This window comes from Delphinus delphis, chromosome 8, assembly GCF_949987515.2.
Source record: "Delphinus delphis chromosome 8, mDelDel1.2, whole genome shotgun sequence".
NCBI classification, from domain to species: Eukaryota; Metazoa; Chordata; class Mammalia; order Artiodactyla; family Delphinidae; genus Delphinus; species Delphinus delphis.
In genome coordinates this window covers 105,595,587-105,609,388 of record NC_082690.1, presented here as the reverse complement: position 1 = coordinate 105,609,388, position 13,802 = coordinate 105,595,587, and the positions used below count along the sequence as shown (strand labels likewise).

The window sequence follows — 13,802 nt, the reverse complement described above, 5'->3', positions numbered from 1 at the left end:
ACTGCCTCACTGAGCGACCCTGAGCGAGTAAGCTGGCCTGCGTCCTCACAGGTAGGACTCGGGTGTGAATAAGTCCCCCAGCGAGGCTGGGAGGTCCCATGACAAAGCGGGTGAGCCCCGGAGCTCGAGGCCACCGCCCCAGAGCACGTCCCCTCCCAGCGGCACTGAACACACACCCAGGTACCCATGGTGGGTGGGGAGAGAGAGAGACACGTTTGAACGAAGTGTGGCCGGCTGGACAAATTAGAAGTGGGCAGCCTGGTCCCCCGAAAGGCAGGAGTGCGGGCTGAGGGCTGTCAGACAGCTGGTGACTTGCATGAGGAAGTCTGCGTCCCACCTCTTCAGGCAGGTGGCTCAGTTCTTTAAAGAGCCCACACAGGGGGCCTTGCTGGTCCACACGGAGGGCAGACCAGAGGTGTCCCACAGACAGCCTTGGTGCACCACATGTGGACGCCCCCGGGGCCCAGGCGGTGCAGGGCAGGGGCTGGGGCAGACCCTGAGCCAGGCTGCCCAGGTTCAGGTCCCATCTCTGTCCCTTCTTCCATGGCCTTGAGCGAGCTCTGCCTGTCCTTGGCTATGAAGCAGGCTAGCCACAGACCCTCCCTCACACAGCGCCACCCTCCCCCCCCAGCCCCCAGGAGCACCAATGAGCACAGAAACGTTATTACTGGGCTTGCCCACCCTGCCCAGCAGTGGAGGCCAAAATCACAGAGTGGGCTGAGCCATATGAAAATGCCACCTCTCTAGCTCAAGGTGGTCAAGCATCAGTGGTTTACACAGTTGAACCCAACTCAAGCGCCCTGCACTTGACAGCTTATAAGGCACTTTCAGAGATGCGATCTTGTCCGATAACTCCCAGGTCGACGAGGCACGAAAATCCTGCATTTCATCAGGGTCCCAGCCACATGCTGCGGGATCCGGGACAGACTCAGATGTCTCGACTCCCACCCAAGCCTGTCCCTGGGGGTGGCCGGGAAGGGACACGGGGAGGCCCCTAGTGGCACAGTCGCCGGAGTCGTTCCCCGTCCCAGGACGACCAAAGAACCTCAGCTCTTGCACAGCAAAAGCTCTTGAAGGCAGCTAGCCGACTTCCCAGCTCTCTCCCCGGGCCTGGCGGGGCCCACGGGAAGCCAGCATCCCTCCCTCCTCGTGGAGGTGGGAACAGAGCCTGACACACCTCTCGGGGGGCTGGCAGCGTCTGAACAGAGGCCTGAAGGAGCCCCAGGGGTCAGCCCAGCAGACCCGGGGCCTCTGGTCACCGCCCCCAGGGCACATGGAATTGGAGAGTCGTCCCAGGCCCAAGGGCACAGTCAGTGGTACCCAGACAGGGAATCTGCAGCTGTCACCAAAGCCAGAGAGGGCACAAGGGGCACATGGCCAGGAAGGGCAGCCTGGGAGCTGGGGGGGTCTACAAGGGCCTGGACCCTAAGAGCCCAGAACTTGTCTCCAAAGCTGAGGGGAGCCGTCTCAGCTCCGGGGTCAGTCTAGGGCCAGGTTGGAGCTGGGCTCAGCTGCAGAAGCAAGGGGCACATCGGACAGGCTAGGAGGGACGGGGCTAGTAGGGGAGGGGGGTGACCGCAGTCTAACTCTGCGGCCAGTGGACACGGGCATCCGTACAGCTGACACACCCAGGAGGCGCCGTCTGCCTTGGGCCCCAGCCCCACGATGACACTTTTCTCTTTCTAAGAATATGACCTGCTCCCCTCTCCTCTTTTATTAGGTTTAAAAGTTAGTCTTCAGACTCAGACACAAAAGAACACATGCTGTGTGGCTCCATTTCTGTGACGCTCCGGAACAGGCAAAACTAATCCGCGTTGATAGAAGTCAGGACAGCGGCTGCCTCCGTGGGGCGGGGGAGCTGCCGAGGGCACCAGGGAATTTTCTGGGTGGTGGAAACGTTCTGTATCTGTCGAGGGGTGGTGGTTAGGCTGATGTATACAACTGTCAAAGCTCATCAAAACGTACACTTAGAATCTGTGCACTTTATTGTCCGCAAGTTATACCTCAATTTCTTACAAAAAAAAAAAGTTAGTGCTGGGCTTGTTACACAATTTCCTGGGACTGTGCAATCTGATTTTCTTGCTGTTAAAAATTCACAGTCCATGGCTGAGAGCGGCAGCTGCCTTCTGTTTGCAGAGCCGACGCCAATCACAGCCCGGGCGGCGGCGGCCTCAGCCACAAGGGCCTCTTTTCTTTTCCCTTCGACCTACTTCCCTGATAAGTGACAAGACAGCCAGACTGGGAACAAACGCACCCCTTATTCCTTGGCCCTGAGCCTCGGCTAATCCTCCCGGACAGACGGATGGATGTGAGGGGCCCAGTTGTCAGTCTGCCCGTCAGACCCGACAGTGGACGCCTCTGTTCCTCCCGCTGCCTCTGCCGGTCACATCCCCGCCGTCTTTTTGTTTCCTGTCCCCAAGAACATCTGTTAAAACTCCTTCTTGGCAAGGTGCGGCAGGCGGACTGCAAATCACCAGGCCCCCAACTCCCGCCCTGCCCCGACGGCAGCCTCATCTGGAAAGGCCGGGGCGGGGGGAGAGAATGACGCCCCAGCACAGCCTGGCCACCCCCAGGCGGTGAAGCCACACGCCCTGGACACGGGCCCACGGGTCACTCGCCCAGGTTGCTCAGGGCCGGAGGAGGGGGGCGCACGGCCCAGAAGCCTCCGGGCACGAGGAACACACAGGGACAAAAGTCAAAACAGCAGGGCAGGTCCCACAGAGGTCCAGCCCAAGGGCAGCAGGAGTCTCCCTCGGACGTGGTGGCAACTCCCAAAGAAGGCCCCGCTGCTGCCGTTTTTAGCCCATTCCACATAATTGGAAAAACATGGGGAAAACCAAAGCCAGCTGGGCACCTCCGTCTGTGCAGCTGCGAGGGAGGGTGCGGGGAGGCCCGTGCTTCAGGCTGGAGGGCGTGCGGGCGCACGGCCTGGCCCAGGATGGGCTCCTGGCCCGCTCGCGCCTAGGGGACAAGAGTCACTCGGCCCCCCAGGTCTCACCCAGCCCCCAGCAGAGCCAGAGCTGAGGAGGGGCCACTTGCTGTGACATCCTTCCCAGTCTCAGAACCTACAGGACCCTCCCTGGGGACCTGAGACACGGCACCCCAGAGCCAGTGGGTGTTACCCAACCCGCAGGGCCGTGGGACATGAGACGCCCCTCAGGCCAAAGGCAGGGAGTCCCGAGTCTCCCATCCTGAGTGTTCCGCCCCCCCCACCCCTGCACCCGGAGCAGGGGGAGGTCCTCTGATCTCCCCAGGTCACAGGCGAGGAAACTGCAGCTCGGAGGGCTGACGGACTCCCCGCTCTGCCGGCATCCAGCAGCGAGCGATTCTGCCCCCACTGCATCCTCTGCTTCTCGGGGGACCCCTACATGTCCCTGGGATGTCGCAGGCCCCCATTCTCTGGGGTCCAAGCATCACCCCATCTCAGTTCCTTCCTTGGGGAAGGCAATGACCCCTACACAGGGCTGGCTCTCATTTGCTCAAAATCAGGAAAAGATGGGATTCACACATGTCACAAAAACTTCTTCACCTTCAGCTCCACGAAGCATAAAAGGTCAGACGCCTGGGATGAGAGCCCCAAGAATCCACAAGTCACGCCCTGGCTTCAAATCCTGAGGTGTTTCCGGCTGTGCGGGTGGCCCGACCCGCTGCCCAGCGGCTGCCTGGGGCTCGTGTCCAGTGCAGAGGCAGCTCTCCACCTCCCATGCCCTATCCCTTGTCGTGGAGACTGATTTGCTGGGGCCGGGGAACCTGGATGTGACATAAGGGGCCGAGCAATTCCAACACAGCCAGGTCCCTGCCCCCCCCCAACCCAGAAACCCTCCAGCCCGACGCCGGCCTGCATCCCACAGAAAGGAGAGCCACGTGCCCGGTGCCCTCACCGGCTGTGTGAGGAGGGCTCCCCAAACCCCACGCCCCCTCCCAGCTCCTCTCGGCACCAGCTGGCCTCCACGTCCACTTCTGGTTCCAAATGTCCAGGGAAGAACTGCTCTCCTGCCATCTTGCCTGCCTGGCTCCTAGTTCAAGTTCAAATTCAAGCACAGTTCATATTTGTGGGGCATCCAGGCCTTCCTCTCAACAACCCCATGAATCGGGTACTACGATCATCCCTTTTTACATCTGAGGAGACAGAAGCACAGAGAGGCTGAGTCAATTTCCCAAGATCACACAGCCTGGACGTGAGTTAAGGTATCGTAAAAGGAAGACTGGACATAGAAAGCCATCACGTGATTGAAAATCACTCTTCAATTCTGGGTTTGCCTGAGACGGAATTTCCTTTTCACCCCAAAAATCTTTGGCAGGCTCTCAACCGCAGACCAAAGCCATGTTATATCTGTTGCCTCTGACACAGCCCCTTCTGGATGGAAGTCACACCTGCGCGGGCTTTGTCCATTTCTGTCTTTCCCGAAGGCCTTTCCTCTAGCCCAGGGCCAGTTCCTGAGCCCCCACTGTGTGGCCTGGGCTCTTCACCACCACCCCCCCAGCACACTGGACCTCACCAATTCCAAAGCCAAGAAGAGATCCCCAAGTGATCCCAGGGCCTCCTCGGCCAGCCCCGGAATTCCATCCTCCCACCGGACACACCGGGCCTCAGAAGACCCTGGCGGCCCTCCATGGGCACCGCTCTCTTCCGGCCGGCGAGGTGTCTGCACCAGGTCCTCAGAGCTCTGCTGGTGACATTCAGTAGGATTTAGTGTCTCATTTTCTTCCCATTACCCTCGTGTTACCAGCCACTGTCTCCAGGCAGCGTTCGCATCTGATACCCTGCACGTCGTCAGCACTCAAAACCCACATTCCACGTGTAATTTATGTCCACCAGGATGCAGAACTGCATCGCCGAAGAAGCCTGGCAGCTCAGAAGGCCGCCTGAGGAAAGGAAAGCGGCTACCGCGCTCAGGTGATAGGATTGGGCCTTTTAATCAAACATTGTCCTTTAACATGATATTTTGTGGCAAGGAATAGAAACCGGAGGGTGAGAGACCCGTGTCCTAAAGCCCCCAGTTTGCCACGGAGCCGTCACTTTTTGTGACATCTGAGGCCCGAGGCCCCATTAGGTCCTCGCTCACAGAACCGTCTCTGACTCGCTCTGTCGTCCAAACAGACAGAAAGGCCCTCGGGGACAGGACCCCTTTCTCACTCATGCCTGGCTGAAGAATATGGAGAGGTGTTTGAGAACCACCTCGAATTTCCAGAAAGCCATCTTGGGGGCAAACCCTTGAAATGCTCTGAGAAGCTTGTGGGTTTCTTCTCGACTTCAACGAAACCATTTAGAAAATCGTTTACCCTTTCCCACCCCAGCTGCCCCGGACCCCTTTAACTTCAAACAGGTCCAGGGCAGAAGGTACAGGAGCCGCCATTGACCCCCGGAACCAACCAGTGCATTACTGGGAAGCAAGTGGGGTGGGAACCAGTCTTATAAAAACCAGGACCCCAGCAGTCACATTCTCATGCAAAGCAAGGCTCTGTCCCATGGCTTCTGTCCCTCTGTGAGCTCCTCCCTCCTTCTGACCTAACACCCTAGACAGGGCAGCTGGAGCAAAAGCAGGAGGACGCAGGCTCAGTGTAAAGACAGCCCGCGCCTGCCTCTGTGCAGACCCCCACCCAAGCAGGAGCCCCTCGGAATGACAACAAAAACGTTTTTCTTCCGCGCACTTGGCATTCTCCAACTGGGTTATTTGTAAAAGTGTCCTTCACGGCTCGGGGGGCGCAAAAACAGTTCTGGTAAGACCAGGAAAGGTGGCCGCAGAGCTGAATCCCGGGGAATCTGCGGGCTGGCCGTCCTCCTGAAGGAGGCTGGGAACCAGCTTCCGACAGGAAGGACAGGCTTTGCTGCTAATCCCCCAGTTTCTACCCACCCCCACCCCCCCGCCCGCCGTAGGTGTCGGTATCAGCACCCACTGCAGAGCTTCCAGCCCCTCCTCCAGGAAGCCCTCCACCCCAGGCCTCCTCGCCCCGCAGTTAATGCCTGCAGAGGGAACAAAATGCTCTCAAAGGGCTCAACCCTGGGCAGTGGTCCCCAGAGCTCAGAGGCTCCAGCTACTGGGATGCTGGGAACCCGAAAGGAGCCTACAGCCTCGGCCTCTTCTGGTTGGAAAAGAAATGGGGCCTCCCCCAGGAGTGGCAGGACCCCTGGACAACAGAGGTAAACCTAGCCCCTTGGGCCTGATGAGCTGCCAGTGGTGTGAATGGGGGGCATGGCTGCCGTATACTGTGTACCCACTACTCACAGGGCACCTTGTAGGCACTTGCAACTCCTGTTAATGCACTGGGTCCTCCACAGCTTCCCTGGCAGGGGGTGGTCCGTGGCACCCACCCTCATCTCACAGATAAGGAAGGGAGGCACCAGGCACCATCCATGCCAGATGACCAGTAGCTCTCTGTACCCCAGGGTAGCCTGGGCAAGTCGCTTCTGGAACTCCAGGCTTCTCCAGCTGTGCAACTTCACTGGACCATGACTCTGGGCTTCTATGAGAATTCACACCTCATTTTTGCCCACACCCCACTCCTGGGCCCCTTAACAGAAGCGGCTGCACAAGGTCCCCCGTCGGGGCAGGCACTACTGCATGACCCACCTTTCTGGGGGGTTGTGTCCATCCCTATTCCTTCCCCAAATGTCCACATGCAGCCTGGCTCCAGACACCTGGAGTGGGCAGAGATGGCAGCCATGCCTGCATCCCCCTCCCTCTCCCAGAGAACACATCACCAATCGATCCAACACAGGGTGCGGGCAGACAGCACCCATCGATGGCAGCAACAGACGCCAGATCCAGATCCTTCTAGCTCCAGGGCCAAGCCCCAAGCCAGCACTCTCACGGCAGCAGGACTCGGAAATTGCAAAAACACAAACAGAACAGAAATGTCCGACAAGGGAAACATGGTTCAAAGTTGTGCCCGCTTCAGGCACTAAAACGCAGGTTTTTGAAGCATACATACCTCTTGTCATTGCAAATGCTCCTGCAATAATGTCAAGTGAAATGTAGAGACGCACGTGGACAAAACAGCAGAGCTAGATACATGGAAATGTTTAGACTATCTCCAGATTTCCCTTAGTTTCTCCAAGACACAAAGCAGAACTGGCCCCGTAACATGCAAGAACCACTGCAAAATGAAAATGCAGAGCCCCTTGTGCAAAAATTATTAAGCATTTCAAGTCAACAACAGAGCGCGAAACCAAGCACGGGGCCCTTCGGAACTCGAGGCCCCGTGTGACTGCACAGATCAGACACCTGTGAGGTCAGTCCTGATACCAACTGCTTCCTGCCTCAGAGCAGCCCACAGGCTCTTCCTTCTCACTGTTCCTTCTCCCTCCTAATCCTCTAAGCCTCAACTTAAATGGTGCCTCCTGGGAAGGACCTTCTCTGGCCGTCCATCTCAGGTAGCCAGCCCCCCTGCTGGGCTGGGCTGGGCCCTGGATGTCCCCAGGGACAGGCTGTATCCTGGATGCGTCTCATTTCTGGGAGAGCACATCCCGAGCCCCACACCTGGCAGTAAAGGCCCCCAGGCAGTGCGATGGAGAAGGGCGACACTTCTTTAAAAACAGCACGAGTCTTTGAAGCAGCAAGTGCCCGAAAACCAAAGGGGAGAATCAAGAGGTGGAAGAATACCTACAGCAAAGAGAATCACCTGCGTGGGGGGCAGGCGATCAACTGAACTTGGTGCAACCAAAGAAAGCTCCCATTCAGGATGTGTTCACAACCTAGGTTTCCACGGCATGCCGGGGTATGGGGGTAGGGGGTAGGGTTATTACAGCACAGAGTCCATGCGAATGGGATGCAAGGATAAAAATGAATTACAGGGACTTCCCTGGTGGTCCAGTGGTTAAGAATCCACCTTCCAATGCAGGGGACGCAGGTTCGATCGCTGGTCGGGGAACTAAGATCCCACATGCCGCAGGGCAACTAAGCCCACGCGTTGCAACTACAGAGCCCATGTGCCCTGGAGCCCGCAGGCCTCAACTAAAGTGAAGCCCGCGCGCCACAACGAAAGATCCCACATGCCACAACAAAGATCCCACGTGCCGCAACTAAGACCCAACAAAGCCAAAAATAAATATTTTTTTAAAAAATGAATTATAAATTCCATATCAACGCTCATGAAAAAGCAGAAAAGCAAAGACATGAGCTCCCAGGAGGGCCCGAGGTACTACAGCGGTGGGAGCACTTGGAAGGGGCGGGAGGAGAGGAGGATGTGTCTGCTGGGAACCTCCTTTCGCACACTCTCTAACACCATTGCTCTTGTTACAATAAACACAGTTTTGATTTAATAGCCAAAGACAGCCAGCTTTTAGGGTGCGATTGCGCGTGCCGGCAGTGCGCTTGTTACTTGGGGGTCTCTGCCCATCTGGCACGACCTCGTCTTACAGATGGGAACCTGAGTTCCAAGGTCGTTCGCCCATCAGGCAGCAGAGCCCAGATCTGACCTGAATCCCGGCTGCTCGGCTGTCAGCGCTCAGAGCCCGGGCCGCGTGAACCCCTCCCCAAGGAAAGCAGATCGTGGGGCACCCAGGTTGGTGGCCGCCCCTCCCGCCAGCCGCTCCCTGGCTCACCTGCCTTGCACGTCTGGCCGTCGTCCTGAAGCTGCACACCAGTGGGGCAGGCGCACGCGTAGAAGGGCTCCCTCGGGGACAGCAGGCACAGGTGGGAGCAGCCGCCGTTGTTCTCCTCACATTGCGTGTGGTCTGGGGAGACAGGGCAGGCGGGAGGAGGTTCCGGATGGGCCCTAGACACCCACGCCCACCACTCCCAGTGTGGGCATCCTCCCCGCCCTGCCCCCTCTTCCCGATCTCCTACCACAAGAAACCCCATCTTCTTCAGGGCCCCTCAAAGGACATCTCCTCTGCGGAGACTGTCCCCAGCCCTCCCTGGCAGGATCCCAGGACCTGCCTGCGTGGTAAGGGGAGGCCCTGGGTCCGGGGGGTCCTGGAGCAGAGGCCTGTCTTATCTCTGTGACATGCCTGGACCCCATGGGCTCTGCACAGAAGCTTGGTGGCCACACCTGGCCACTGGGCCGAGCCTCTGGTAGCTGATGACAATGTTTTCATTCTCCCAAGCCCTTGCACAACCAGCGTGCAAATGAACTGACAAATACTCCTGGCATCTCACTCCACCCAGGACAGGGTGGAGGGTGGTACCCATGAAATGCAAAGCATTAAACCCACCTGCGTGTAAGGACCACGATGTTCTCCCCAGAAAACCACTCCAGAGAGCCCCACCCCTGGGAGCCCACTCTTAAGTACAAAGTTGGAACCTTCAACAGCACCGTGGCCAGAATCCGCCCCGCTCCGTGGTCCCCATGGGAACCAGTGGGGTCCCCGTAAGAACAGGTGGTGGTCCTCGTGGGAGGGGGCGAGCCCGAGGCCCTGGCCCTGCTTGCTGGCTGCCTGTCACAGGAGCTTTTCACCATCAGGGACCCCTGCCACGACCCCATGGGGACCCCAGGCTGAGAACTTTGACTTGGAGCAGATTTTTCATGAATAAACACGTAACTTCCACTGGGCCTTGAAAACAGGGCAACCTTCCTTGGGAATCCCTCTGCCACCCCCGAGGACCGCTGGAGCATGACCCTGCCTGAAGCAACCCCGACGCCAGCTCTGCAGAGGGGCCTCTCCCAGCTGCCCCACCCCCAGCCTGGCCCCGACTTACAGTAAGGCTGCCGCTCTGGGCTGAGCACTTGGATGTCCATGGGCGAGTAGAGAGCGCTAAGGATCTCCTTCCTCTTGTCTCCAGTCCTCTTGTTACAGGCGTGGATGGAGCGGGTCTGCCAGTCTGTCCAGTACAGAGTGTCTCCAGAGAGCGTCAGGGCAAAAGGGTGCGTCAGACTGCCCTCCACGACCTTCTGCCTGTGGGTGGGTGGGTGGGGGAGGCGGGTGGAGGAGCCGTCAGGGGGTCCCCACTGTGCTCCCCATTTTGAAAGCCTTCCATTGTCACTGCTGACCCATCGACATCCCGCAGGACAACAGGAGCGGTGATGGAGCAGTGTGAGACCAGGCCAGGGCATCCCAGGAACCCTCTGCCAGGGTGCGCAGGGCACCTTCCAGACCCAGCCAGCCTCCCGCCACCCCTGACAGTGACGTGGGGGGCCCTGCACACCCAGCTGCTCCCTGTCTAACCCGTTTCCAGAAGGGGGGCTGTTGCCAAAGTGCCCCACAGAGAAGAAAGAAGGAAGAAAAGTGGCAGGGAGGACGCCACACCTGGTGACAACAAGCTGATGAGAAGCACACCTGTCCTGCCTGATGCTTTAACAACGTAACACAAATCGGACCAAAGTTACTGATACTTGCTCATTCCTACGATGTCAATAATTTATATTATCAAAGCAAATTAAACTTGTATCAACGTTAAAAAAAAAAAAAAAGCTATTCTCATCTGTGTATTTATGATACCCAGCAAACGAGAACTTGTTTTTAATGAGATTATGGACGACGGTAATAGAATCATAATTCACACAGCTGGTAGTATGCGACTATCTGGTTTAATGACCCGCACCCCACTATAGGCTTCCTGAGGTGGACACTGTGGATGGGTGGTCACCACCGTGTCCTCAGTCCCCGGTACAGCACTGAGGAGAGAGTCACACTCAAAAGGTATCACTGAACAACCAAAAATCATACACTCGCGCTCTTTCCCAGCCTGACCTGACATTGCCTCTTCCCTGTTTTCTTCATGTCACTTTTTAAAAAGATTTATTGACTAAAAAGGATCATAAGATAATACTATGAACAACTATATACCAACAAATTAGACAACCTAGACGAAATGGATAAATTCCTAGAACCATACAATCTTCCAAGACTGTATCGTGAAGAACCAGAAGATCTGAATAGTTACCGATAATTAGTAATGAAATTGAATCAGGAATCAAAAAACTTCCCCAAAACAGAAGTCCAGGTCCAGATGGCTTCATAGGTGAATTCTAACAAACATTTAAAGAAGAGTTAATACCTATCCTTCTCAGATTATTCCAAAAAATAGAAGAGGAAGAACAGAATAGCTATAACCAAAAAGACAAGAAACGATAAATGTTGGCAGCGATGTGGAGAAAAGGGAACCCTCGTGCACTGTTTGTGGGAATGTAAATTGGTGCAGGCACTATGGAGAACAGCACAGAGGTTCCTTAAAAAACTAAAAATAGAACCACCATATGATCCAGAAATCCCACATCTGGGTATTTTCCCAAAGAAAATGAAAACACAAATTTGAAAAGATATATGTACCCCTGTGTTCACTGCAGCATTATTTACAATGGCCAAGATATGGAAGTAACCTAAGTGTCTGTCGAGAGATAAACTGAATGGATAAAAAAAAGATGGTGTGTCTCTGTGTGTGTGTGTGTGTGCGTGTGTGTGTACACACACACACACACACGCACACACACACACAATGGAACACTACTCAGCCATAACAAAGAATGAAATCTTGTCGTTTGTGGCAACATGAATGGACCTGGAGAGTATTATGCTAAGTGAAAAAGGGCAGACAGAGAAAAACAAATACCGTATGATTTCACTTATATGTGAAATCTAAAACACAAAAGAGAAACAGATTCGTAGATACAGAGAACCAACAGGTGTTTGCCAAAGGGGGCGGGTAGGGGAACAGATGAAACAGATGACGGAGATCAGAGGTACAAACTTCCAGCTACAAGATAAATAAGTCATGGGGGACTTCCCTGGTGGCTCAGTAGTTAAGAATCCACCTGCCAATGCAGGGGACGTGGGTTCGAGCCCTGGTCTGGGAAGATCCCATATGCCGTGGAGCAACTAAGCCCATGCACCACAACTACTGAGCCTGCGCTCTAGAGCCCATGAGCCACAACTACTGAGCCCATGTGCCACAACTACTGAGCCCATGTGCCACAACTACTGAAGCCCGCACGCCTAGAGCCCATGCTCCACAACAAGAGAAGCCACCACAATGAGAAGCCCGTGCACCGCAACGAAGAGTAGCCCCCCGCTCACCGCAACTAGAGAAAGCCTGCACGCAGCAATGAAGACCCAATGCAGCCAGAAATAAATAAATTTTTTTAAAAAATCAAATCTTAAAAAGAAAAATAAGTCATGGGGAAGTATGTAACGTACACATAGGAAATACAGCCAATAATACTATAATAACTTTGCTTGGTGATGGGTGGTTAACTGTTCTCATTGTGACCATTTCATAATTGAATCACTATGTTTTACACCTGAAACTAATATAATATTGTATGTTAATTATAACTCAATAAAAAATATTAGGGCTTCCCTGGTGGCACAGTGGTTGAGAGTCCGCCTGCCGATGCAGGGGACGCGGGTTCGTGCCCCGGTCCGGGAAGATCCCACATGCCGTGGAGCGGCTGGACCCGTGAGCCATGGCCGCTGAGCCTGCGCGTCCGGAGCCTGTGCTCCACAACAGGAGAGGCCGCAACAGTGAGAGGCCCGCATACCGCAAAAAAAAAAAAAAAAAATTAAAACCCAGACTCATAGATACAGAGAACAGAACTCAGAGATACAGAGAACCCCTGCTTCCAGGGGAGGGGGGTGGGTGAAATGGGTACAGGGGATCAAAAGGTGCCAATTTACAGTTACAAGATGAGTAAGTCCTGGGGATGTAACATACAGCACGGTGACTACAGTTAACAATATTGTACTGTATACTTAAAAGCTGCCAAGAGAGTGGATCTTAAAAGTTCTCATCACAAGGAGAAAAAAATGTAACTCTCTATAGTGATGGATGTTAACTAAACTTATTGCGGTCATCATTTTGCAACATACACATACAACAAATCACAACAAATCACGACGTCATACACCTAAAATGAATACAATGTTATGTGCCAATTATATCGCAATCAAAAACCAAAAACAGGACCTCCCTGGTGATGCAGTGGTTGAGAATCCTCCTGCCAATGCAGGGGACACGGGCTCGAGCCCTGGTCCGGGAAGATCCCACATGCCGCGGAGCAACTAAGCCCGTGCGCCACAACTACTGAGCCCACGCTCTAGAGCCCGTGAGCCACAACTGCTGAGCCCACCTGCCGCAACTACTGAAGCCCATGTGCCTAGAGCCCGTGCTCTGCAACGAGAAGTCACTGCAATGAGAAGCCCGCGCACCTCAACGAAGAGCAGCCCCCACTCACCACAGCTAGAGAAAGCCCGTGCGCAGCAACGAAGACCCAACACAGCCAAAAATAAATTAATTAAATAAATAAACTTAAAAGAAAACAAAACCAAACATACAAAAAATGTCTTGAGGTGAAATTCACATATCACCAAATCAACCATTTCAAAGTGACTAATTCAGGGCCGCATAGCACATTCACCATGTGCAGCCATCACCACCAGCTGTTTCCCAAACATTTCCACCCCCACAGGAAAACCCTGAATGTACCAAGCAGGTACTCCTCGTCTCCCCTCCCCCCGCAGCCCCTGGAAACAGCCGTCTGCCCTCTGTCCCTAAGGATTCGCCTGTTCTGGGCTTTTCACATCCATGAAGTCACACGGTATGTGGCCTTTGGTGTCCGGCTTCTTTCACTTAGCAGCATGTTTTCAAGGCCCACCCGTGCCTCATTCCTTGCTATAGCTGAGCACCGCTCCATGGCACAGATATGCCACAGTCTTGCTTATCCATCCGTCGCTCATCTGCTGGTGGACGTTTCAGCTGTTTCTACCTTTTAGCTATCGTGGACGCTCCTGCGATGGATATTCGTGTACACGTATTTACTTCGATACCAATTTTCAATTCTTTGGGGGCATAAACCTAGGAGCAGAATTGCTGGATCCTACGTTAATTTGATGCTCACACCCTGAGAAGCCATGAAACTGCTTT

General features: G+C 54.9%; 1 protein-coding gene across 3 annotated transcripts in view; it reads right to left on the bottom strand.

Annotated features, from left to right (window-relative positions):
• The window catches only part of LRP5 (LDL receptor related protein 5), a 109,654-nt gene that overhangs the window by 60,125 nt on the left and 35,727 nt on the right, over nt 1-13,802 (bottom strand). For all 3 annotated transcript variants that reach the window (XM_060019438.1, XM_060019441.1, XM_060019440.1), the window contains exons 4-5: nt 9,642-9,838; nt 8,546-8,677 (exon numbers count right to left, since the gene is read on the bottom strand). In XM_060019438.1, the coding sequence (XP_059875421.1) occupies nt 8,546-8,677; nt 9,642-9,838 (329 nt within the window). The remainder of the gene's footprint in view (nt 1-8,545; nt 8,678-9,641; nt 9,839-13,802) is intronic.